Source organism: Eublepharis macularius, chromosome 6 (assembly GCF_028583425.1).
Source record: "Eublepharis macularius isolate TG4126 chromosome 6, MPM_Emac_v1.0, whole genome shotgun sequence".
Taxonomy (NCBI): domain Eukaryota; kingdom Metazoa; phylum Chordata; class Lepidosauria; order Squamata; family Eublepharidae; genus Eublepharis; species Eublepharis macularius.
In genome coordinates, this window is record NC_072795.1 from 59,478,764 (window position 1) to 59,506,495 (window position 27,732).

Sequence of the window (27,732 nt, forward strand, 5' to 3'; positions counted from 1 at the left end):
TGCTCATAACAAGCAACATGTGAGATATGCAACAATGAGAGAGTTACACAGTGAGCTTCCATGGTATAAGTTTGGATTTGAACTTGGATCTTACATATCCTTATTCAATACTCTAACCACTATACAATGCCACTAAGGCATTCATTTTTTTATGTAAATGTGAATTGTATCAGCTAGTGGTGTGCATAATGAAGAGCCAAAATATACATAGAAATTGCTGGTTTGGCTTGTTAAAGCAGCTTCTGGAATGGTGGAACAAATTTAAGAAACAAAGCTGTAATGACTCTCCCCAGCAAAAAGTTGTGTGTGTTTTGTTTTGGTTCTTAGCTGCGCAGGCAGGCCAGGCAGTGGTGGGCCATTCGGCAGCATCTTGTTTTCCTTTTTGGAAAGTCTGTCTGCACTCATCATGCAACCAGTAGGATCCAAAGGAGAGAAACTGTGCCCTTAGCTTTAACTCTATTGGTGGGAAGTGGATGTGCGTGCATGGCATGCATGAGTGCATTTTTTCTTCAGTGCTTCCTGAGAAATGGCATTGGCATTGAGTGGCTCATAGGGCATCGAATCCCAAAAGGTTTGCTTTGTGCTGGGGAAGGGAGCAGCATACGGCACAGTGCCATTAGTGACAGAGTCGGCATCACCAGCCCTTTCCATGCATTTTTACACACAATGCAAGGGAAGGCCAGCAACATCCACATTTCTGTGAATATGTAGGTTTGAGGACAGAGGAGTCTTCTTCAGCATCTGAGTCTCCAGCTGCCGCAAAGGCAACGTTATGAAGATTAGGGTGAAAATTAGAAAGACAAAGCAATTATTGAAGGAGACCAGCACTGAGGAAGCCCCAGGCATGTGGAGCTGGTTCATGCTCAATCAATGGGATATTGGCAGCTGGCAACCTCTCCAGTCTCCCACTTGTATTAGGAAAAAGTAGGAAAAAAAGAGGACCATGCTTCCTCTATTTCCCTTCCTGTGAAGGAAAAACCAAATCTAGTGCTCCCTTTCTGTGTGTTTTTACACACAATGCTGTGACAAGCAGGAGGTGTAACTAAACAGAGAATTCCAGGCTGTTGCAAAGCAGATTAGGATGAGGAGGATTTGCCCCTCATTGTGGGAATGAAACTACAAGGCAGAGGGAAGCATAGCATAACAGCAGGACTTGGAGATAATAATTTATTGGCTGTGTCAGTAAAACAGGATTTTTTTTAAAAAAAATTCACTGCTCTGCACTCTCCTGCTTGTGTACTGTGCTGGTGCTGCTTTGCCAATAAGTTTCCAAACATTGTGTACAGTCGCTAACACTTGCCTTCTTTGGGTCCATTGTTGTCTGATGTGTTTTTTGGATGGTGTGGTTTTTGGTTAAGCATGAATACTGCCTTGTTTCCCCATCTCCCCCTCTTGAAAAGAACAGTCTGTGTGTGCGCGCGCACAGCTGCCCTGTGCAGCACATGCCTTGACATGCACCTTCCCCAAGCATTCCTCAGTGTCCATAAACATGAAACCCCATTGTTGTATGCTCTCAAACTTGATGGATCGATGTTTTAGAGGGTGGACTGTGTTCTGTGAGATTTTGGTGCCACTGCATGCACAAACAGCTGCCCCAAAGCTTTGTTCCCGCCCACCTGAAAAGAACAGCATGCATTTGCACATGCACAGCCAATGTATGCACAACAAGCCAAAACAAAGGAAAACGAAAAGAACAAATGGGTAAGATCTAAGTTGGCACTGCCTCAGCTGGAACAAACCAGTAATGGAATGAAATTATTCTAGAACGCCAAGGAACCATAACAGAAATTTTCTCAGTGCACACCCTTAGTATGAGCTGCCGAAATATACCAAACAATTAAAACTCAAAAAATAATATTCCAAACAAAAATGACTTCTCATCTGTAGGGATATGTGTCTTTATGTAAATCAAGGAATATGCCTCTAAGAATATTTACAAACTGAACTGATGTTTGCATTTATAACTTTAAGTAGGCATGGTTTTATTAAATAAGCACTTTCCTATCCTCATAGGTAAAGTAGAATTTAGCTAGAAGTCACCAAATGTAGAAGAAGAGTGCCTTATCAACTGCAGCACCATTAAACATCTTGTTCATATTGGTAATCAAATGATGTTCATACATTATGTCATCCTTTGAGTGAGGTTCTATTCAGATGCAAAACAAACCACTGGCTTATCATTGCAGGAACAAGCCTTGCAAGTCCTTCGGCTTGTGTGCTCCCATTCCACTTTGTGCTGTTTAGAGTCTAAAGACTTCTTGGTTCACACAAGCAACCACTTGTTTTGATGCCTGAATCACATGAGAAGATGACCAACTGAGGTTGGTTCTTGTGCTTAAAAACCAGGATTCCATACCATGGTTTGTAGGCAAGAGGATATGAAATCTCTATTTGTAGCATTTGATCTATGGTAGCTATTTTATAAATGCAAGCCATAAGTTGCATTTTTGAAAAAGGGCTTCTTCTAAAGCTCAGCTCAATAAAGGAGGAAGCCACTCCATACAACTATGACAATTATCCTGAACGTTGGAAGAGCCTCCACTAGGAGGTTTTATGACTCCAAATGGAAACTCTCTTTCAGGGTAGATGCAAAGTAATGGCACTATGGCTGAGAGCTGTCTTTTACTCTTTATATTTGAGTATCTATACACCCTGAAGTCAAGAGGGGTTTTTTGCTACCATGTCCTTAAGGTTCACATCTCAACCTTAGATTCCTTTCACGTTCAGATTAAAGTCAAGTCTGTGTCCTCTTGTTATAGTCCCACCAATTCCCCAAGAGGATGCTCAATCTTTATCCCTCAAGATCATCACTGAGCTTTCAGCAGTACTTGGCCTTGGTACTGTCACAGCTTATGTTAGCATCCTCTAACAGCATGTTGGAGCTACTGTCTTTGAGGGTGAGCTTCTCCATAACATTACACTGGCTAGGAGTACAGATGACTTATTAGCGCTCAGGGCTGACCCACCATTTCCCGAATTTCATGAACAGGAGACTGTCCAACCAACATTTGAGAACAAAAATAAAGCTAAGCGGGCTATAATGGAGCATCAATGTATGGATTAGGTAATAAGTTCATATGCCTTCACTTTTAGGAATATTTTTCTCAACCAAATACGTATAAAAGAAAAGATTAAGCAATTGTTTTATATTTTGCCTTTTACATTTTGTAATAAAAGATGCATCCAAAGATCCAAAAAAAATTCAAACTGCAATTTTATTCCATACCTACATCAGAAACTGCTTTGTAAAAATCTGTACTATATGCTTTTGTAAACTCCTGTCTTGTATCACATGGAATGATAGTTACAATAAAACAATGCTGGCAAACATACTACCTTAAAATATACTCACTGAAGTATTAGTGTGACTAATCGAATGGCTTCTACAGCAACATCATATTCCTTATCAAGTGTCATTGATACAATGCGATCCTGAAAAGCAGACAGATCATAAATGTATCCAAGGGGGAGGGGACCTGAAGTATTAAATTATATGGAATTGGATCCAAGGACTTCCTACCACAATAAATTTTTCTCCAAACACTAAGTATAATAGGAGGAAAACACCTTCAAAGGCCATATATCTATACATATTTTATAATTTTACAAAAATGTGAACAGTACAGTTGGTACTCTGTGCCATACAAGGAATAGGAAACAAACAATAACATGCTGCATTACACAGTCAAAGGTAAATGGTGATAAACACTTTTGTAGAGAAGTATTGGGAAATCCATGCCTTACTTTTGAATTATTTGCATATACTTTAATGAACAGTTTCACTTAAATGAAGTAATACAAAAATATTATTAGTATTCTATCAATATTTATGACTTTTGTCATGAAAATAGTAATGAAAAAGAAGGAGAGGAAGTTTATTAGTCTTCTACTTGCTTCAAAGAACAGACAAATAGGGATGTGCGCTTTGGGTATACAATTCGAGTTTTTAACCTGAATCGGGCCCAATTCAGAAAGATTCGCTATTTCCGAATCGCGGCCAGCATGCTGGCCCTGATTCGGAAATACCAAAGCAAAGCTTTCTGAAGTGATCTGGGTCGCTTCGGAAAGCTTCGGAGCAGCTGGCATCAGCCCTTTGCTGGCTGTTTGCAATTGCAAACAGCCGGCAAAGTTCTGCAGGAAGTTCAAGCTTCCCGCGCTTTCTTAGGAGATGGGAGGGGGAGGAGTGAGTGACTCACTACAATCTCCTCCTTCCCCCTCCCATCTCTTAAAAATTGGCAGGAAGCTTGAATTTGCTCCAAAACTTAGCTGGCTTTTGCATTGCAATAGCAGCCAGCAAGCTGCTTGTAGAGATTCCCTCCTTTTTTACAGGATGGGAGGGGTGAGGAGGGAGTGACTACTCTAGGAGTACGTGGGGGAGGAGAGAGGGGGATCAGGGAAGGGAGGGGGGAGTTAGGAGTGTCCAATCCTGCAGCAGGATTCTCCTTCCAGCCAATGGGGCTTCTCTGGAAGGAGAGTGCCTTTTTTAAAATGCTGCATGGCTTTAAATTGGAGGCTTGCCTTTAGCTAGATTCCGCTTTGCCCTGGCCTAGAGAAATTGAGAGACTGGTACCTGCTTTCTGCTGGTTTGTCTCTTTCTGTATGGTCTGGGCTGGGGGCTGTGAGAGTGACATGGCTGGCCTGCTTGGAGGAGGACTTCTGGATTGGATTCCCTGCCCTGGTGCTGGACTGCTGATTCTGTTGGAGGCCTGCTGTGCTGCTGACTGGACCTGCATCTGGACTAGTAGGAGAGTCAATGACTCACAGGGTTCTTTTCTCTTTGGGGGAGGAGGTGGTTGAGGGGGATAGGGAAGGGAGTTTTTTTTAAGTTTGCATTTTAATTTCTTTTTTTAAAAAAAATCCTGCTTGCTTGTGGCCTTGTGATAGTGTTTGGCTTGTCTGCTCTGGGGCCTGATGTTTGGGGGGGAGGGGTCTTGGCCTGAGTTTGTTACTTTTGTTTTAATGTCTTTGTCTTGTTAGTTTGGATTGAATGGGGTTTCATGCTTGATAGTGGCCTTCCTTGGTCTGATTGTGTTTGGCTTGAGTGTCTGGCCTGGGCCCTGATTTGGGGGGTGGTCCACTGGGTAGTTTTTTTGGTATTATTGTCGAAGGCTTTCACGGCCGGAGAACGATGGTTGTTGTGGATTTTCTGGGCTGTATAGCCGTGGCCTTGGCATTGTAGTTCCTGACGTTTTGCCAGCAGCTGTGACTGGCATCTTCAGAGGTGTAGCACCAAAAGACGGAGATCTCTCAGTGTCACAGTGTGGAGAAGATGTTGGCAGGTAAAAACCATGTCTTACATCAAAGATTCAGCACATTTCATCAACAAAATCAGTTCTCTGAAACTCAATCCACAGGACTTACTTGTCAGTTTTGATGTTGTATCCCTGTTTACTAAGGTTCCAGTAAAAGACACAATCGCACTTATTAATCAGATTTTTCCAGAGGATGTAACAGCCTTATTCCACCATTGTCTGACAACCAGTTACTTCCAATGGGATAACAAATTCTACGAACAGATGGATGGGGTGGCCATGGGAAGCCCGTTCAGCCCAGTTATAGCAAACTTCTACATGGAACATTTTGAAAAGACAGCTCTAGAATCAGCACCCCACAAACCTACAGTCTGGTTACGGTTCGTGGATGATACCTTTATAATTTGGAGACACGGTGAGGAATAATTGATGGAGTTTTTAAACCACCTCAACAATATCCACCTGAACATACAATTCACCATGGAGAAAGAAACCGAGGGTAAACTTCCATTTCTAGATACCTTGGTCATCCGCAAAGCAACCTTCAGTTAGGTCACAAGGTCTACAGGAAACCAACTCACATGGATCAGTACTTGCACAAAAACCCCAATCACCACCCCCGACAGAAAAGAGGCATAATAAAAACATTAGTAGACTGTGCAAGACGGATATGTGAACTGCACTTTCTCAATGAGGAAACTAATCATCTAAACCACACACTTCAAGCAAATAGCTACTCCAGAAATGAAATCAGAAGAGCGATTAAACCAAGGATTAATCAAACAACGAAGGAAAAACAGTCTCCCACAGGAGACTGTTTTTGCCACGTATCAAAGGAATCACTGATCAGATGGGAAAGCTTATGAAAAGGCACAACTTACAAACAGTATTCAGACCCACCAGAAAAGTACAACAGATGCTACGATCAGCAAAAGACAGTAGAGACCACCTCACCTATGCAGGGTATACCACATAACCTGCAGCTGTGGACAAGTTTACATCAGGACCACACAGTGTAGCATCCAGACAAGAATAAAAGAACATGAAAGACACTGCAGACTTGGCCATCTGGAAAAATCAGCAGTAGCTGAACATAGCCTAACTCAAACAGGACACAGTATCCTATTCCAGGACACTAAAATACTGAACAACACTTCCGACTACTTCGTCAGATTGCACAGGGAAGCCATTGAAATTCATAAGCATAAGCACAATTTCAACAGGAAAGAAGAGAGTTTAAGAATGAATAGAGCATGGTTTCCAGTCTTGAAAAACACCAGGCTAACAAAATACTCTACATCCTACAATAGCCCTGCAGAGAAGATTAGCATATCAAGCACCAATCCATATGCAAAAGAACCTCCTCAGGATACAGTGACGCCTCCCTCCATTTGCATTCCACACCCTGGGAAACTCTTACAGGATGACTCAGCCCAAACCCACCTTCCTGAGTAGATATAAAATTACCTGCCAACATCTTCTCCACACTGTGACACTGAGAGATCTCCGTCTTTTGGTGCTACACCTCTGAAGATGCCAGTCACAGCTGCTGGTGAAACGTCAGGAACTACAATGCCAAGACCACGGCTATACAGCCCGGAAAATTCACAACAACCATTTTTTTTTGTATTGCTTAGCTTTACTGTCTTGTGTGTTTCTGGCTTGTTTTGGAGTGAGTGGGCCTGTGTGTTTTGGGGGAGGTTAGCCATTTATTTTATTAACTGTTCTAATTGCTGTTGTGTTGCTGAGTTATGTTTAGGGGGGAGGGGTTGAGTGTATTAAATGTTTTATCTGTGCTTCTTAAATTTTCTGTTTGTGGCTTGTTTTGGAGTGAGTGGGCCTGTGTGTTGGGGGGGGGGGTTAGCCATTTATTCTATTAACTGTTCTGATTGCTGTTGTGTTGGTGTGAGTTTCATTTAGAGGGAGTTGAGTGTACTAAGGTTTTTATCTGTGCTTTTAAAGTTTTCTGTGTTTCTGCTTTGTTTTGGAGTAGGTAGGCCTGAATGTTCAGGGGTGAGGGCTTTGCCATTTAATTTTTCAGTGGGTGGGCTTACTTGGTGGGCACTTTCCGGGGGTTCTGATTTGCTTTGCTATGATTAAGGGGGGGCTGAGTTTGTTAAGTTAGTTTGAAATTTTTTTGTTGCTTCTTTGCTAGGTTTCTGCAGGGTGTGTGGGTGGGAGTGGGACTACGGGTAGGTGGGCTTTCTTGAGGGGGCCCTTTTCTGGGGTTCTGATTTGCTTTGCTGTGATTGATTGGGGGGCTTGAGTTTGTTAAATCAGTTTTAAATTTTGTTGTTGCGTCTTTGCTGCAGTTGGTGTTCGGAGTTGTTATTTATTGGAATAGTTGGTATTGGTGTTTGTTGTTTACAGATGTTAAAGTTTGTTGTTTACAGTTACAGTTTGTTCTTTACATTTACAGTTGGTTGTTTACAGTTGTTTTGTTGGTAGGGGTTGCTGGTGCTCTTTGTAGTTATAGGTGTGTTTGGTTAGCATACTTTGGGTTTCCAAGAATGGTTCTACTTAGTTTTAAATAGTGTTTTTAGAAGGTAGGCTAGTTGTAGGCCTTCACTGAAGATTTGCCCTCTGAGACAGGTTCAGGTAGAGTCAGGTTCTGTTCAAATTATATATATATATATATGGCTGCCCATTAGTAGTACCCCATTAAGTAGGGTTTCCCTGCACACACCTCTGGCACCCATGGAGCCAGGCCGGGCACATTTTTTGTAAAAGGCTTTCCTTTATATTGGGGTTTAGGGCCAGTTTGATTCCTGAAGATGAATTCAGCTGTTTGGTGTGTAGGTTTAGGTTCCCAAAACTAAATAGGGAGGTTTAAAAAGATATTTGACCGACCATCTCCAGTAGTAACAAAACCACAAGAAACATAGATTTAGAAATAGGTAGATAGCTTCTGAAACTAAATTGTAAACTTGGGGTTCTTTTATAGAAACTTAAAAACAGGTAGTTAGTGTAGGTTCAAGGAGGGGAAGAATGGCTGATAGGAAAGCTGAGAGGGGCCCTGGGGGAAAGGCCAGTGGTAAGTCTAGAGGGGGGGAGGGGAGGGGGAGGGGAATGCTGCAGCTATCCCCCCATCTGAGCGGAGGAGGCCCTCCCCTGTGCTGCTGCCATTCACCAGCCTGGTTTCTGGTGACAGGAAGTGGGTTCGCAAGGCCCTCTTTCCTGAGGCAGCTGTTGGAGGGCCACCCCCAACCCAGGTGTGTGAGGCAGGGGCTAGCACTGGGAGGGGGCCTGCTGCTGAGGCTCCCCCTCCTCCAGAGGTTGAGACCCAGCTGCTGGAGGAGGGGCAGCATGTGGTGTCTCCTGGGATGGATGTGGGGCATGTGACTTTTCCGTCATTCATGCTCACCCCAGAGACCCAGTGGATGTTGGAGGAACTGCAGGAGGAACCCCCTGCTGGGTGGTCCTCTCGTTTTCTCCGAGGCCAGCAGCAAGCCTCTCACGGCTGTGCAGGAGAGGGTGCTGGAGGAAGAGGAAGACTGTGGTGGAACAGCCCACATCTCTGCCACTTCATCCTCATCTATCTCCAACTGCCAAGCTGAGAGTGGGACACGGTGTGTCTGGACCAAGCACCTCATAGGAGATGTCTGCTGGGGGGCCCGTAAGCGACTCACCTGTGTGGCGTGGGCCCCCCATTACATCCAATATCTGGAGTCACTTCCAGAGAATGGAGGACCCCCAGTTTGCCCAGTACCAGCATTGTAGGCAACGGATCAGTCGCGGGAGGGATGTAAACCATCTCTCCGTGTCTGGAATGCGGAACCACCTGAAGAGGCAACACCAGGCGGTGCTTCTTCTGGGGGACGGTTCAAGTGCCACCACACGGATTCCTGTAGGGCAGGGACGCCAAGCGCTAGTGTGCCCAGAGGGGGGGGGGGATCCAGAAGGCAACCCGGTGCATCACATGCCACATCGTCAATATGATAGCAGTAGATGGTCAGCCATTCTCCTTAGTTGACCACTTTGGCTTCCAGAGGCTGCTCCGTGATGCCTATCCCTGGTACACGATCCCTGCTCACACAATGTTGAGCAGGACTGTGGTGCCCTCATTTTTCAGGGCTGCCAGGGAACATGTGAAGGCACAGTTGTCTCGCACTGCTGGGAGAACTGTGCACTTCATGTCCAAAATCTGGGCCTACTCTAGCGTGCAGCATGCGTACCTCTCACTTACTGCTCACTGGTGGCAACCCGAAGACCTTCAGGGTGGGGGCAAGGTGTCCAATGTTAGGCAGGGATGGATGGGAGACCACCGGGCCAGCTACTACAAGGCTTTGCTCCACGCCGAGGTTCTCGCAGCCACCTTGAGGAGGGAGTTGGATGGTTGGATAGGTGAGAGCACCATCACGATGGGATTCATGGTGACGGATGGTGGCCAAAACGTACTTCACTGTAGCGGTCTCATCTGACACAGTGACCCTGGGTCTGGTCATTCCTCTGGTGCACACGCTCCAGAGTTTATTGGCCTCCTTTGTGGACCCAGACGCACCACGTGCAGATATTGTTCCAGTGGTGTGCGTGCTCATGAGAAGGCTACAGCAGGGCATAGCTGCCAAGCTAATGCCTCTCATGCAGAAGGAGTCGTATATGTTGGCGACTATGTGTGACCCACACATTAAGGGAACTTTCGCTGAGCGGGACGGGAACCTCACCCAAGCCAGATGCCCTCTGTGCGCAGGTGAGGCATAGACAGGCCAAGAGGGGCTGACTGTCATCAGAGGGGACGGGCGAAGGGCCCAGCCCTGCAGGTCCCTCTCGCGCCCCTTCTGAGCAGGCTCCCCCTGTGGCCATTGCTGGGATGTCCATGGAGATGGAGATGCTCCAGCAGGCCCTTCGCCCCACTGGGATCGTCAGTTGTGTGAGAGAATTCGGCAGAGATAGTGGTCAGGGACTATCTTGCAGAGCCATGTGAGTTGCTGTCCATTGATCCGCTGAGCTACTGGGCCAAGAAGGAGATGGTCTGGCTGGACCTCTCCCTTGAGGCGCAGCGGCTCCTCTCATGCTCTCCGATGAACGTGGAGAGGAAATGCATCTTTTCTTATGCAGGCAACAATGTCAGCCCACATCACTCTTGCCTTCTCCCATGGTGAGTTGAGCAGTTGGTCTTCCTGAAGGTCAACGCTCAGCTCTTCGATTTCTCAGGAGTGGACTTCCAGAGCGAATGAGGTGAGCCCTCCTTGTGGCCTGCATCCTCTGTGAGTCCAGGACCTGGGGAATCGTGTTCTTCCCTACAGTAAACTTAGAAGTAGTAAGAAATCCAGCAGGAGGAGGGTGGAACTCAGTGGCAAAGAGAATGCACCCTGTAATTCCCCCCCCCCCCACAACAGGAAAAAAACCCAATCCAAAACTGTTGCAGACCATGTGGGCACAAATTTATTCTGATAATTGATAACAGGCCCCAGAAATTTTGATTGCCACTGGAGGGAGAGACAGGCTAGATAGGGACTAGTTAGGTTAGGGACTCACACTAACACAGCAAGAAACTCAGAGTAGCAGCCAAACTTAGCTATGCTGCTGAGGAGAATGTTTAATGTTGTAAAATGTTGTTGCTGTTAAAGTTAAGATGTTCATTCATATTGACGGGGTAGGAGGAGTGGGGTTAGTAGGAATGGTGTGGGTGGGTGGCAGCTGATGATGAAGGCTACATCCCAATACTGCCTCACAGGTGGTTTCCAGTTCAGCCCGAAGCTGGGGGGGGGGAAACCTCCGCAACCGTGCTCTGCAAATGCCGTTGTGTTGTGCTTGTGGCTAGGTACTGTTCTGCTCTGTGGTGTTTCCCCACTGGCTGAACCGAGAGCCCAGCTGCAGGAAATGACTATGGTTCTGCTGGACTAAGTTGCAAGAGTTTCCCCCAGTTCAGTTTGGTTTGGGTGGAATGGATGTGTGACACTATGGTTTGGTTCCCTTGGAGTCACTATGGTTATGTTGGGGGGGGGGGGTGGCGTTATAAATGTTGTACTGCTGTAGTTGTATGCTGTCTCCTACCCTCAGCCCAGGAACTCCAAGAAATAAATTGTTTTTGCAAGCAATTGTATGTGTGTTTGATTCTCTGGTGTGAGGATAGTTGTGGTATTACTGTCTAGGAGATTGCTGTGATATGTTGTGATATGCCTTCCATGCTGTGTAATTTAAAAGCCAAGAAATAAAATGTTTTTGCAAGTAATTCAATGTGTTTTTTTTGTGATTCTCTGGTGTGAGGATAGTTGTCATATTACTGTCTAGGAGACTATTGTGATGTGACACTAGTGTCATGTGCCTTTTATGCTGTAACTGAAAGCTAAAAAATAAAAAATATTGAACTTAATTCAATGTGTGTGTGTGTTATTCTCTAGTGTGAAGGTAAGTCCCCATCATAGAGAACAATGGGGAGTGGCTGGGCAGCCTGCTCTGGGGGTGGTGGGGAAATAGGGAGTGTGTGTCTGTGGTTCAGGTGTGCTTTCCCAGGGACGAGCTTGCACTCAGGAGTGTGCCCCCCGCTGAGGCAACCCTGGCCTGTGGATAATTGCCCTGGAAAAGAGAGTTTAAAAGTTCTCGTCATAGAGAACAATGTGGAGAGGCTGAGCAGCCTGCTCTGGGGGGAGTGGGGAAATTGGGGTTGCGTGTCTGTGGTTCAGGTGTGCTTTCCTAGGGACGAGCCTGCACTCAGGAGTATGTCCCCCGCTGAGGCACCCCTGGCCTGGGCATAATTGCCCTGGGAAAGACAGCTTAAAAGTTCTTGTCATAAAGAACAATGGAGAGTGGCTAGCCAGCCTACTCTGGGGGTGGTGGAGAATTTTGGGATGTGTCTCTTTGGGTCTGTGGGCCTGCTGGGGGGTACATTGAGAGGGGGATTATGACTGTGGCTATGGATGCCATATTCCATGTGTTCCTGCTGTGGGAGTCTGTATTTTCCTAGAACAGGAACCAATGGAGAGGGGCTGGCCAGTTACTGTAGGGGTGGTTGGTTTTTTTAGGGGGGGGGTGGTTCTCAGGGGCTGCTTGGGGTGTGTAGTAGCCAGACTGTGGATGCAGCCATTGGCAGTCACAATCCATGTGTTTCTGCTGTGTGGGAGTCTTCCCCACAGTAGAAATAAAATGGCGTGGTGGGAGAACCCCTTTGGGAGGCCATAAAATGGCCCCACAAAGTGCAATCTCCCTGAAACTTGGAGGAGGGTGGGTAGAGAGGTAGGAGCAGGTCCCCTGAAAATTTGGTGCATCTTGCTTGCAAAATGCAACCCCAAGCCACATAGAAAGCCCCCTTGTTTTTCCCCATAGGGAATAATGGAGAGTGGAGGATAGGGACATCTTCTTTGGGGGGCCATAACATGCCCCCCTGAAGTCCAATCCTTCTGAAACTTGGGGGGTTGTTAAAGGATAGTTAGGAGAAGGTCCCCAACAAGATTGGTTTGATTCGTAAAGAAAATGTCCCCCCAGGCTCCTGGAAATCTGGGAGCATGTTCCCAATTGAAAATAACGGCCGAATCTTTACGAAGCAAACCCGAATCTTTCTGAATCGGGTATTCCGAAGTGGCTTACTGCTTTGGAATTCCTTTTATTCCATTTTTTTCCCAACTCAGGTAAACAGACTCAGGAAACCCGAATCACCCTGGCCCTGCACACCCCTACAGACAAATGCTTGGAAGAAGCGAGTAATCTGGTAATGTCCACAGGATAGATCAGGACAAAATGCATGTCAGCAGCTAGAAACAGTAAAATCAACTTTGTGTAACAAGAAAAATGAAGCCAACAGTCAGAAGTATTAAAACCACCAAATCCCTAAAAAACAGCAAAAAGAAAACATCATTCCAAGGGGTAGGGCTCAGCAACCCTCCCTCCATCTAGAGACATGATGGACCAGACAAGATGGGAATTTTGGAGGGTCACCCCCATCCCACCCCATTTTTTTATGTTATAAATTTTTGGTTTTTTGGCCATGGCTTCAAAATTTTAGAAGCTTATATTTTTACCCTCACCTCAAAAGTGGGATAAAGGCTTTCACAGAAAAATATCACAAACTGGTTAGTCTTTAAGGAGTAACAAAACTTTGTTACAGAGCTCAAATACATATTTTTGTCCATTTTAATAATGATAATATAATCTCAAATATGAACTTGGTTAATGGTTATTTGTTGTGTTCAGTTGACTCAACTGAGACAAAGCTCCAAACCATGGTTTAGAGGATCAGGACTTTCATATCTGTCCATTCTCTTCCACCAGAAACTATCCATCTACCCATATCACATTGTGCAGATTTCCTCTTTCATTTTCTGGTTTATCTCAACTACAAGTTACTGCTAATTTGGATGTCACCTTGGTTCAGACAACCAGAATGCCCTGTCAGAACTTGGCAGAAGTTCAGCCAGTGTTGGATTTTGATAGAAAATATCATGTTTCAAATCTCTGCCTACTGTGAAGTCAAGCCAGGTCCCTTCTGTAGTCTACCTCACAGTTATACTGTGAAGCTAAAATACTGTTCTAGAGTAATACCAAACACGAGATGCTTTGAAGGTTACCCTAAACATAGAGAAGTCACTTTCCTGTGAGCGCCTTAAGTAACATTAAATTACTCAATCATGTGGACATGGACCAATTATATATAGGTTCTTATTGTACAGTTAGCACCACATGCTGGTGTGTACACATATTTACAAATGCTATGGTAACGGGTGGAAGGAGAAAAGAATGGATATTTTAATGGAAGCCTCACACACTATAAATAATGTAGTTTCCTGATCAAAACTGAAAGTGGAAGCAGCTGAAATAAAAATTTTTTGACAAGGTATGGAGAAAAGAAAGGAGATCATAAAAAAGATTATTTTTCTTTTTAATCTCTGCTGAACACATACTCTACATAATCACAAAATTGTTAGGGCCCAACTCTTCTACTTCTTGACAGGGCATGTTCAGGAGAACACAATACATAAAAAAACGTCAAATCAATAAATAATATAAAACAAGTTAAGATATATGTGGTCTTAAATACCTTATACTTACCTTAAATCTATTTGTAAATAGCTCCAGCTTGGGGAACAACTCTCTGTTGGTGTACAAACTCTGCAAAGCTTTCAGACACTTCAATCTTACTTCACCTTGCTAAATAAAATAAATATAAACTACAATTTATTCAAGAGTAATACAGTGCAAAGGTACCAGAGATATAGCTATTCCTTTCAAGTAATAATTAATGGAAGAAAATGATCAAACTTCCTTGATTTGCAAAATATTTTATGTTACTCATTTACATCAAATGTCTGAAGTGACTTACAAGTTTTTAATCATAACTAAAACTACATACAAATAATTTTATAAAATCAGAAGATCAACAAAAAACCGAACCCAAAATCAGGATTCATAGAAAAGCAGCAAAGTCTAAGCTTTTTTAAAAATGAAAGCCTTCTTCTTTTCCCAAGGCAGTTAAAAAAAGGGGAATTGCCAAGCATCTCAGAGAAGGTTATTCTCTAGCATGGATGCCACCACCAAGAAAGCCCTTACATTGATGGTCCACTAGGGGTCCCTGGTACCCCAATGGGGGATCCCCTACTCCCATCCTCCACCCCTCACCACCATTTACCTGGATGGCAGGAGAGAAAGGTGGGGAAACAGGCCTCCCAGGTGTGCTCCCAGAATGGCATGATGTCACTCCCAGGAATGACATAATTGTACCATCTCTGGAGCGCACATGCACAAAGCATGCATGCAAAAACACAGAATAAGGGGAGTACTCCCCCCCCCCCCCGGCCAGGAGGCTAAAGGGATCTGGCAATCATATGGACCACAGCTCTACGAAGACTGATAAATTACACAGGCTTTCATTTCTACAGCATGGGATAATTGTATGAGATGAGAAAAATTTCTCCCAGAGATACATCTTTAAAATAGCATGAAGGGCCTAGAATCAGGATAAGCAGAAATAATCAAACATAACTAAAGAATACATATGTGAAAGAAACATGAATAATGAGGGAAGATAGATCTGCAAGGGATTCTCTGATTAGAAACACATTGGCAAACTTCTTAAACTGGCAAATTTCCAATCCCATAAATGCAGCCAAATGTCATTTTTAATAATAGATTATATTCCTCCTGAATGTTAGAACAGATGGTGTTACGGTTACGGTGTAACTGTTAAGGGAGACTGGCAGAAGAATGCACTTCTGAAGCGATCCATTACAATATGGGGATCCTTTCAGAAATGTACAATCATCACAATATAAAAAGAAAACTAACACATTTATGTCTCTTTTTCTCCCTGCCAGGAAATCCTGAATAAAGGAAAGAATAACACAATGGACACCATTTTAATCAGATTTGCCATTCTTTGTAATTTTATTAATTCTGACAGTTCACTTGCTGAAGAAGAACCTTTAAATTTAGCCTTCCTTCAGTTTAAAATCTACTGAATTTATCAGCTATTTGGGGAAAAAAATCCCAATTACGTTACAGATGAAAAACAATCAGTCACTTTAAAAATGACTCATGATTAACATTAAAAATCTCACACAGGAATACAAAAACAACATGAGAGCTATAGGGGTTAACAATGTCCTATGTTCTAATATTTTCAAAGTGATCCAAGTGTGTAAGCAGCTGAGAGATTAGATGGTGAAATTTAACTAAAATCTAGCCAGGTGTGTCATACAGGTTGTGTTTTTTTGGAGAGGTATACTTGGAAGGCATTTAGGGTCAAGAACAGGTAGCAGGTAATTGGCAAACTTAACTCCCAAGAACTTAAACTCAACTCAATGTGCAGTTCCACACAGTGACTAATCAAGAGGTTAGTCATCTCTTGGTGACTCACCCACCCCACTTACCTGGCCAGCAGGGAGAGAGCAGGCTGATCAGCTGGGTGGCAGGAGGGCGCCGTTGCAGTGGCAGCGGCCCTCACAAGGTCGGAATGGCCGAAGCTGGCTCCTCTGCTGCCACATCAAATGCAACAGCCAGCTGGGCAGCAGGGAAGGCTGGAGCCGCCTCCTCCAGCCCTTTCTGCCCCTCAAATGGCCGCAGCGGCAACCATTTGAGGGGCAGGAAGGGCCTCCTCCGCCTCGTTCGCTGCTGGCTGGAGGGAGGGGGAGAGAGTTTTAAGGGTAAAACGCTCCCCGAGCTGTTTGCAAACAGCGTGGGTAGCGTTTTTCCCTTTAAACTCTCCCGCTTTCCTGCTGGCTGGAGGGAGGGGGGGAGAGTTTAAAGGGTAAAACACTCCCTGCGCCCTTTGCAAATGGCATGGGGAGAGTTTTTCCCTTTAACTCTCCCCGTCTCCTGCTTTCCAGTTGGATGGAAGGAGGGAGAGTTTAAAGGGTAAAATGCTCCCCACGCCGTTTGCAAACAGCACAGGGAACATTTTTTCCTTTAAACTCCCCCCCCCCCCACTCCAGCAGGCGAGGAAGGCCCTTTAAACTTCAGCTGGCCTTTAAAGGGCCCCGAAGCTTCCTGAAGCGACCTGAATCTTTTCAGGAAGCTTTGATTCAGGTGTTCCAAATCAGGGCCAGCATGCTGGCCCCGATTTGGGAAACCCAAATCTTTACAGGTCAGGTCCGATTTGGGCATTTTTCACAAATCGGAAACCTGAAGCACACAACCCTATCCTCAATGAACAGCACAGGCAAAGATGCTCTGAACACTATGCAGTATTTGCTTGTGTGAGAGATGGGGATGGTCCATCAGTTTGGTGTTCAGATCTACAGTGGCCCACTGGTGCATCTAGCTGCTAAGAATCCCAGTTTCTGTCATGGTGTAAAAGCCTTACATTATCAGAATAGGATTATTAGCCAAAGGATAATAACTGTGGCTACCAAACACTGCAGAGTAAGTGAATTTGCATCAAAGTAAGTACCAACAAAAGTCCATCTTAGTAGCACTCAATTATGTAGATTTGTTGCTACAGTTCCAGATACAAATGATCACATTAAAGCACAGAAAACTTCAAACAGGATCAAGACTAAATATTCCTGTGAACTGATCTTTCTATAACAAACTAAGTTTATATAAACTTATCACTACTTTCCAATTTTGAGAACTGTTCCATGTGAACTAGTATAATGAAAAAGCAGGATATAATCTGAATGATAAAAACTCTTCACATTAATATAAGTTTCTTAAAATTATGAAGGAAGATACTCGGGTGCTAGAATGTTTTCCCTCATATGCTATTTAAAGTAACATCTATACAACAGATTGTACAATGCTCTACTGTTTAAGAGATGAAGGAAGCAGGGGAATACAGAAGGTTATAAATAATGCTGCACATAAATGAACCTAGATAATTCTGATGAAATAGTATGTAACACAAGGACAAATACGGGAAAAGTGTATATTTTGACAAGAAAATCTATTTTTCTGCAGACCACACTTACTCTGTCATGAAGTGTCCAACCAACATACTTTAAATAACTATCATTCAGGAAGGCATCACTGTACATTTTCATCCACACTCCAATTTCTTCAATACAAACAGCTCTAATTTCAGCAATAGCATCACTGCAAAAAAAATGAGAAATTTCTGTTAACCTGCTTGCTTCATTTCAATGCATGGTTGGCACGTATGAATGTATGCATGTAATAAAAAGTCAATTCCCACCATTCTGCACTATGTCCATTTTTAAAAATGATCAAGAAACTGAAACCCAGGATGTAAATGTGCAGACAAGACAAACCTTGATCATTAGTAATTTGAATAGGTTTATCTCTATGTGAATGATGTTCCCAAATGCACCGCTTTACCTTATCATGTATATATGAATAGCTGCTGCTCATACTTATGGGGAAATGTAAAGTGCAATACATGAGATCAACACAACAAAGGAGAGAGTGCCTGCCTACATAGGGTGGGCTGCTGACATCACAGCAAGAGGAGCTTTCCATAGCAGCAGACATTCAAGTCTTCAACACCTACTGTCTTAAGACAATTCAGTAGTATTTCTGAAGCTCATATTCTTTTGACTTGGCAGTAGGAGCTTCAACAGGATGTGAAGCTCATCAGACTTATCATGACTAAATAAGAACATAAGAGTAGCCATGGTAGAACAGAACAATAATCCATCTAATCCAGCACTCTGTTTCCAGTACTGGCTAGTCATCTGTCAACAGAGGAGTCAACTGTCAGGCAACTGATAGGAGGAAAAATTCTTGTTACCTCCTCCTGTTCTTCTTGTCTGCATAAGTTATTTGGATGGTTATTCTACTCAGGGGTCATTTCGTAGAAAAAGAACTGCAGAAACTCAATAGCATAACTCATTAGCATATGCCCTTGATCGGGCTAAAATGTCCAGGATTTGGCAGCTGACAGACGGGGGAGTGTCTGTCAGCAGACACTGCCAGGCACCGACCCAATCCTGGCAGTTTTGGTCCTTATCCCAGCCGAAAAGGGCCCAAAAGTGCCAAAAATGGCCACTTAGGCCCCATTTGAGCCTGGATCATGGCCGAAACAACTTGGACCAGATCAGTGCTGGGCAGGGTAGGGTTTCCCCCACCTGGCACCAACCAGATCCCCACAGTTCTGGCCCCAATTCCGGCATAAAATGGCCCAAATGGCTGAAAACGGCCATTTTGGGAGCATTTCAGCCAGGATTGGGGCCGAAATGGCCAGTACCATGTCCATGCCAGGTGGGGGAGACTTCCTGGCATCAACCCAATCTGGGCCGTTTCAGCCCCAATCCAGGCCAAAATGGCCGACAATGGCCACCTGACTTGAGGGAACTACCGGAAAGGCTTTCCGGTACATTCCCACTCAAAATGAGCCCTGATTCTACTCCTGGTGTATTCAGAGAAATACAGTTCTCAGAACACCTGACATACAATGTGACACATTCTGCAAACTACAGTTCCTACAATGGAAACCAAAGATGTTGTGCATTTCCTCACTCAGAAAGGAGGAAATGGCAGCAAGAATTTTTCATCTTATCAGCTGCCTGGCACCACCACCAAACTGCTCCCCATTAATAGGATTCTGCATCTTAAAATAACATCACAATTTAGAAACTTAGGTCTGGAAAGTTCCACCAATATTGCAAGGACATGGATACCAATGTGTATAACGAGAGGGGTGGAGTCATGTCACCCCTCTAGTTATTTCCTAAAGTGATGCAGCAGACCATAATATAAAACTACTGAGGAGAAGACTGGGTTGCTGGGACTAACTATACCAATCACCACTTGTTAAAGAGCATAATACAGATCTACTCACTTCATCTGAAGAGATAGGATCTAGTCCATAAAAGCTTGTGCTAAAGGTGCCGCAAGGCTTGTTTTTGGTAAGCAACCTATTTTTTTTTCAGGGTCTCTGCAAGCACGCCAATGGGAGACTAGCAAATTGAGCTACTTGGTCTATACACCATGCTTCATAAAGATCAATGTCTGGGACCAAGCTGCTGTCCTGTATAGCTCAAGAAGATAAATGCTTATGAGGAAAATTGTAGATGTGGCAATTGCCCTAGTCAACTGCGTTAGAAGTTGTCGATATGTCAATTCATAACATAGTGTGACACAGTGACTGAATCCAGGAGACATACAGACTTATACATGGCCTTTCAACAGCACATCAACGAATTAGGAGGCAGTCCTGTCACTGAAGAACGTAAAATGTCCAGTATACATCTAAGGAATATAAGCATGCTAAACATCCAAAGAAGGCAAACAAGATGAGATTTTGGTTTAGGTGAACTCTTGAAACAATTTCAGCATTGTAATATCAGGCTGAACAGCAGCTTTGCCCTGGTGGAACCAAAATTACAAAGATTCAGAACAAAATACACATAAGATCACTGAACTATCTCACTGGATTCAGAAAAGCAGTATTTAGTAGGTACGTATCACCAATGGTTCTAAGGCAGGTGTCACAAGTCGTGAGAGCACCAGCTGAAGTTTCCAAGAAGTGTAGTTCAAAGGAAATTATGATGACAGAAACCTTGGAGGAACTGTTTAACTATTGGCTGGGAAAAGAAAGTGTCTGCATGAGCGTAGAAAACAGAAAACTGCCAAATAAACTTGGAGAGGAAATCGATCCCTGGATGTGTAAGTGGGGCAGGTAGTCCAACACTGAAGTATTATAACAAGCAAGTATAAGATCAAGCAAAAGCTCAAAAAGAACTTCACTGGGGAGAGTAAGAATGGCAAAGCAAATGACTGTTGGATTACTGGAGCATTTGGTTGGGATTATTCACTATGCCATCACTTTCTGAATGTTGTTGCCTGGGTGAAGTATCTAGCCATGTTTCTGGGACAGATGTCTAACCCAGGAAAGGTCACCTTGGGCAAGTATAGAAGCTTTGTGAACCAGGGCCAACAAGGACACCAGGGGTACATTCAGGATGTAGTCTGAGTTGTCCTGCAATATCTTATAGAAGTTGGAAGAGCCAGAACAGCATTCAGATGAACAGTTACTAGAGGGTGCTAGGGGTTGTGTTGTGGGCAGACAGTATTCCGGGTAAGTCCCTCAAGCAAAAAGTTGAGCTTAATTTCTGAACACGTTCCAGAGTAGCATCTATCTTAAGACTAAATAAACCTTTGCCATTAAATAGCAGAGGCTCAACTGTCAACCTCTGAGGCCAGAGTTGTAGAGTTAAGATAAGCAAACCTGTGTACAGAGATGGAACCAACTGTGGCCTTAGAACGGACCACTGGATACTTACTGTGAAGGGTCCTTCTCCTCTGAGGAAGGAGGACATCTTGGTAGTTGATTCCCACCCTCCAATCAGAAACAAAGTATTTCCACTTCCTGTCTCCTTGGATGGAGTCACCTATCTCTTCAGTTCTGGCGACTCCGAAAGAAGTTAACAATGACCTAAACTATCAAATTAAACGCTCTAGAAGACAATAACAAGAGAAAATGAGTAAAATCAGGAAGTGGGCCTGTAGAACAGAAAAGTGGAGAATGACGTTGATTTCGGGGAGGAATAAGATGTCCTCCATTCCTCAGAGGAGAAGGACCCTTCACGGTAAGTGACCCATTCTCCCTCTGAGGCGGAAGACATCTTGGTGGGACCTCCCAAAAGCACTGTCCTCATTTTCTGTGTGGGTCCTCTGATTGTAAAATTTGTTGTAATATTCTTCTACTAAACGTTGCATCAGCTGAGTCATAGATTTTATCTTGTAGTGCTTACAAATGTGGATATTGGTAAACAGGAGGCCACCTTGCAGACCTGTACATCTGTAGAGTGTCTGGCAAAGGCCATGTTGGTTGCAGCACTTTGAACTTAATGGGCGGTAATCCCAACTCGTATGACTAATTTTGAACTTTGTAAGCTTCGATAATGCAGCTTTAAGGGGACTGCTAGTAGTCAATTTTGACATCCTCATTCCTTTATTTGGCAGAGATATAGAAATGAATAAGGATTCAGTTTTCCTTCTATGTTGTGTTCTGCAGATGAAGGTTTTCAGTGCATGTGTTACATCTAATGTATGCCACAGCCTTTCCTTAGGATGAATGGGATTTGGGCAAAACAATGGAAGACAGATTTCCTGAGACCTATGGAAAGGTGAATTCCCCTTTGTTTTAAAGGTAGGGTCTGTTGTCAAGACTACTTTATCCTTACAAAAAATGTACAAGTCAGGATTGACCGAAAGCAAACCTAGTTCTGATACCCATCTTGCTGATGTGACTGTGATAAGAAATGGTGTTTTCATCATCAGTCACTTAAGAGGGATTTCTTTAATAGGTCTGAAGGAATGTCTTGTAAGCATAGTGTAATTTCCATGTTGGAAATCTGTATGTTTGTGGTGGATCTTTCTAAGTAGTACTGTTGAGAAAGCGACATACATGGGGGTGTCTGAATAGGTTCAGTCCCTGGAATCATGGTAACACTGTTGTCAGAGATGCGACCTGTCGTCTTAGTGTAGAAGACTTGAGTCTGCTAATGTGGCCGTCTTACAGAAATGATAGTATAGATTTGATCTTAGATTTTAGGGGTTGACACTTTTTCTTCTGCTCCATCTGATGAAGACCTATGATGTGTCGTATATTCTGTTAGTAGAATTTTCCAAGAAGCTAGTAACATGTCATTAACCTCCCCAGAACACCCTAGTCATAAGAAGTTATTTTGCTCAATCCCCAAGAAGTTAAATGTAGCTACTCCATACGATGATGTCAACCTGGGCCATGTTGAAGCATGTTGGGAGATACTGGAAGGACTGGAGTGGACATGTTGACAGCTACTGGAGGGTGGAAAACCATGGACGCTGAGGCTGATACGGTACTATTACTATGATGACTGCCTTGTGTTCTTTGATTTTCCTGATAAATTTTGGAAGAACCGAGACTGGAGGATAGGTGAAGAGAAGATCGCTTGGCCACTGGGATGTCAACGCATCAGTTACTTTGGTCTTGGGATGGTGATACCTCATGAAGGATCTGCTCACTTGATGGTTGGTTGGTGACATAAATGGATCCATCAGGGGAAGACCAAGGTGTGTCGTGATTAGCTGAAACAGATCTTTCTTCAGGGACCATTCCCACTCCTGAATGGTCTGCCTGCTGAGTCAATCTGCCTGAATATTCATCAATCCCTTGATGTGTTCTGTCTTGATGGATACCAGGTTCTTCTCTGCCCACGCCAGGATCTTGATTGCCTCCATGTGTAATGCTGAAGATCTAGAACCTCCTTGATTGTGGAGGTAAATTTTGTCTAATATGCAGTTTTGCAAGAAAAGACCTGGCCTTGATGACCGCTTGTGACAGCTCCTTAATTTTCTTTGCTTTTATTTCAGTTAGGAAGAGGTAACTGCATGTTCTGTCTAATGTGACTCCTAGATGTTCTAGTCTGTTTGGGTTGAAAAGGAACTTTTCTGTAAGTTAATCAGGGAACCGTAAGTCTGTAGAAATTGGATAGTTGCTTCTGTGTTTTGGTGCAACTTTGTCTTGGAGCTTGACCTGATTAACAAGTCATCCAGATAAGGGTGGACATGAAGGCCTTGGTCCCTTAGTTTTACAACAGGGTTGATCGAGATCTTCATGAATATTCTCAGTGCCATGGAGAGGCTGAATGGAAGTGAGCTGAACTGTAGATGGAGCTCCCCTATGAAGAAAGGGAGAAATCTTCTGACTTAAAATGACTGGAATGTGGAGATACATTAGATTTGATGAGATAAGGTACTCCTCTTGTAGCAAGGATTCTGAGATGGATCACAGTGTCTCCGTTCTGAAGTGTCTCCATTTGATGATCTTCTTGAGACACTTCAAGTCTTGTATCACCCTCCAATCTCCATTCTTTTTTGGCACCGTGAAGAATATGGAGTATACTCTTTGTTCCCTTTGGGGAGGAGGGGCAGGTTCTATGGCCCAAATGCTGATGTTGGATAGTGGCATAGATTCTACAAAGCTTTCTTGAAATCCTGGGAATGCTGGAAATACAATAATGTTCTATTGGGGGTCTAGAAGAGTCCAATTTGATCTTTCTGCTATCCATGATGAATCTCGGTAACATTCTTTGAGAACGACAGGAGTAATTCCCAAAGGGTCTCCTGATGGTATGACTAGGGGTGTGCACCCAAAAAAGATTCGGGTTTACTCAAAGCAGGAAAACAATACAGAATAACCCAAATCCCGAAGTGGTAAGCCACTTTGGGATGCAGATGTTTAAATCACTTCGGTATACTCCATAAAGATTTGGGAATTTTATGGAGCACACCGAAGCTCAAAGCAACAGTTTTCTTGCCGCTTGCAAACGGCAAGATAAGTGTAGCTTTCAAAGTTCAAACTTCCTGCCACACCACATTTTTTACCTGATGAGAGGGGGAGGAGGGAACCCCCTCCTCCACCTTCCATCAGGTGAAAGAGGGGTGGGGTGGTAAGTTTAAAGCTACACTTCCCTTGCCACTGAAGCACAGCTTTAAACTTTCTACCCTGCCACTTTTTTCATCAGATGAGAGGAGGAGGAGGAAACCCCCTACTTGGCTCCCATCGGGTAAAAAAAGCAGCGAGGCGATAAGTTAAATTTAAAGCTACATTTTTCTTGCTGCTTGCAAGAGGCAAGAGAAGTGTAGCTTTAAACTTCCTGCCCTACTGCTTTTTTCACTAGATGGGAGGGAGAGGAGAGAACCCCCTCCTCCCCCTTCCATCAGATGAAAAGAGTGGCAGGACGGGAAATTTGAAACTTTTCTTGCTGTTTGCAAATGCAAACAACTAGAAAAGTGCTGAAGTTGCTGCCGCTTTTCCCGAAGCTTTCCGAAGCGATACAAATCACTTTGGAAAGCTTTGCTTTGGGATTTCCGAATTGGTTCAGCAATCCTGGGGGTGATTCGTGAGTCCTGAATCTTTCCAAACTGGGCCCAATTTGGGTTTAAAAGTCCGACTCAGAAAACCAAAGTGCACATCCCTAGGTGCGACCCAATATCTTGGGCATCGCTTTTTTCTTTTCTCTAGTTTTGATATGAATCATATCAAAAGCATCCCCGAATAGACTGTTGCCTTGAAATAGATAGGCTGGAAGTCAGCTTGCCAGGCCTGGAACCATAAAGTTCTTTTCTGGCTGTTGCAGATACCATAGCCCTGTATCAGAAGGTTAGGGAATCTAATGTTGCATCTGCTGAGCATGATTTGGCTCTAAGGACACTTTAAAGCATTTCAGAATCAATTCTGCTTCTCATGTTCTCCAGAGTTCCGCATGTGCAAGGGAGTCATGGGAAGCAGAAACATTTTTATCTGTCTTTTCCCTATTTTTCCCCCATGCACATTCTGCGATTTTTTTTGAAGTCGCTACCCAGTCACTGCTGGCGCATGTTATGCCTATGCAGAATCAAAAACTCCCATTCTGCTTCTCGGTCCCGCCTCTTCCTTTCCCCCAGGAGCTGATTGGTCTGTCTGCCGGTAACCACTCCCACCCTCCTCAGCTTTCTGAACTCCTTTTTTGCCATTTTTATCAGTAAAGCAAGGTAAGGAAAATAAGGCTGCTTCTCTCTGCGCTTCCTTCCTCCCAGGTATGCACACACACTCATTTTCCCCCCAAAGCCAGGAACAAGTCCTAACATTGCTGCTTATTCCCTGCTGGCTTTAAAAGCCAGGAATGGGTTAAATGACTGCTTACCCCTTCCTCCCTTGGGGGTATGGGCATACATCCATTTTTTTTTAAAGCCAGGAATTAAATGGTAATGTTACTGCTCATTCCTCATTTTAAAAGCCAGGAAAGGGTTAAATGGCTGCTTTCCCCCCTTCCTCCCATTGTGTTTGAGGCTTCTCGTAATGCCAAAGAGGAAAAAAAACCCAGGCATTTTGCAGAGCTTTTTGCAAAACAAAGTGACAGGGAAACTGCTGGGAGGGAATGAAGCAGCAGCATTTTAACCCTTTCCTGGCTTGGCTTAAAAATGAGAGTAGAACAAGCAGGTTTCCCCCTGAACTCCGCCACCAATTGCCTCACCAGTGGGCATAGGACAGCCCAATCAGCAAATACAGGGGGAAATGGGCTCCAACACTGCAACATTACAATGCATGCATATTTTTTTTAAAAAACGACGTCAGCTCCAGCCCCCACAAAATGCGGCTCCAAACAGACACATCTCAACTCGTCAGCAGACACCAAATGGCCTCAAGGTCATGCAGTGCAGAATGATGGGACCCCAAGCCGTTTCACCACTGATTGGCGAGAATGCTCAGCACTGACGGTTTAAAGTGTGCTGTATGGAATAGGCCCATAGCTACTGTTGATACTATTAATGTTTGCACTTCTCTTGCCATCTATGCCATTGCCAGGAACGATCTCGTGCTGTTAGTGGAGGTGGGCCCGTTGTTCAGGGGTCTGAGAGGGGATGCCAGAGGCTGCTCTAAACCCAACCTTGGTGCTGGACAATATGAAATTGTCCCATCTACATTTCCCTATCAGGGAGGGGAATGACAGGAGGATAAACCAGAAAGAGATCTATATCTTCCCTTAACATTCTGAAAAAAATTGGTAATGTCTTCCTTCATAGATTTTCTAATCAAGTTTAGGAAACCTGGAGATAACATTGTGGTTCCCAATTCAAATGCATTTCTTAGGGATAGGCCTTCACTATCAGTGCTGGATCCTGGATCCTGGAGCTGTTGCTATTTGTAGATCTGCAAAATGGCTTGACTGGCTCTCACTGGGTCCTACAACCCATTGATTGGCTTATGGGTATAGGAAAACCCATTCCACAGCCACTTCCCAGTTGGCTGGGAGGGTTGCTCGAGTCAGCAGGACAAGAAATGGCTGCTGTGTTTTCCTTGGGTAGGGAGGAATACCACCTCTTTCTGGCACGCTTTGAGCCTCTGATTTTTTTGCACTATGAATATCAGCTGCTGCAGTCTCTGCACGATCTGTGCTGAATACACTGGTGTTGTTACAGGGACAGGCACTTCGGAAAGGAAGCCGTCGCTGCCCTCATGGTTTTCCATTTTAGAGTAGTTGGGAAACACACTCTGTAATGGTGTCAAATTTGGAGAAACAGCTGCCATGGTCAAATTCTCCTGACTGAAGTCTTTCTCTGAAGTTTCTTTGTGTAGAAATATGAAATAGAGTATATTAATGAAGGAATTAGAAGGAAATGATGAAAGGCACAAGAATAAGGATCTAGAATTAGAAGTTGAAAAGAAGGAAAGAAAAAAAGACAGTGCCTATTCTAAACTGCTCTGTCAAGACAGGAAAAAAACTGAGATGCGTGACTCCCACCAAGGAGACAGGAAGTGGACTTTGCTCCTGCCTCCCTGATGGGAGGGTGGACATCACCAACCAAGATATCCTCCACCTCAGAGGGAGAATTACAATCTGCTACATGACTAAACATATTTAGCTGCTGTTTTACACAGGGCCTCTCATTCTGGAAGACAGAGGCAAGGTCTCTCATCTTGAAACAAATTATTCAGAAATGGGTGATCTTTTCCCACAAAAATACTGACAATAGGTCATTCCTGCCATGCCTAGAAGATGGTTTCCCAGTCATATTATAAAGAGTTTTGGTACTGATAGTTTCATGGGGATAAACAGTGGGAAAACCCCGAGTATCCTGAACAATGAATGGAGCAGTGCCAAGTAAATGAATATGTGGGAAATGCCCTGAGGAAAGCAATCAAGGGGAAGCTGGAACTGTGGCATAACTGGATGAATTTTTGAGAGATATCTAGCCTTTATAAATGGATTCAATGAGCAGAACATCAGAGGAGATGCTATACCCTAGTGACATTGTTCCCAAGATCAGAAATGCTCTGTGCATAGCCTCAAGAAATGGATGAAGAGAGGACACCAAAGGTTTAATTGGTGATCAGTACTGACGGAGGAGCCTCAACAGTTAAAAGGCTCCAAAGATGTCGGAATGGCACTGCATGATTCTAAAGACATGACTGGTAGTTCTAGAGAGGAAATGTGCATACAAGTCTGCGGTGCTTGCCTTTTCTCTTCAGTTCTTAAGCCTGATGCTGATGCTTGGACTTTGAAGCTCTGAACTCTTTGCTCAGCTCTAGAGAATGGAAGCTATAGCATCAGAAGGGTTCTGTGTAAGAAGGATCAGTGATGGTCCTGAAACTGAGTAGATGTGTTTTTTCAAATAATTT

At 44.0% G+C, this 27,732-nt stretch overlaps 1 protein-coding gene across 2 annotated transcripts in view; it reads right to left on the reverse strand.

Annotated features, from left to right (window-relative positions):
- The window catches only part of STAG1 (stromal antigen 1), a 319,961-nt gene that overhangs the window by 115,312 nt on the left and 176,917 nt on the right, over positions 1-27,732 (reverse strand). For both annotated transcript variants that reach the window (XM_054982615.1, XM_054982614.1), the window contains 3 exons: positions 17,594-17,717; positions 14,238-14,336; positions 3,353-3,432 (listed from right to left, as the gene is read on the reverse strand). In XM_054982615.1, the coding sequence (XP_054838590.1) occupies positions 3,353-3,432; positions 14,238-14,336; positions 17,594-17,717 (303 nt within the window). The remainder of the gene's footprint in view (positions 1-3,352; positions 3,433-14,237; positions 14,337-17,593; positions 17,718-27,732) is intronic.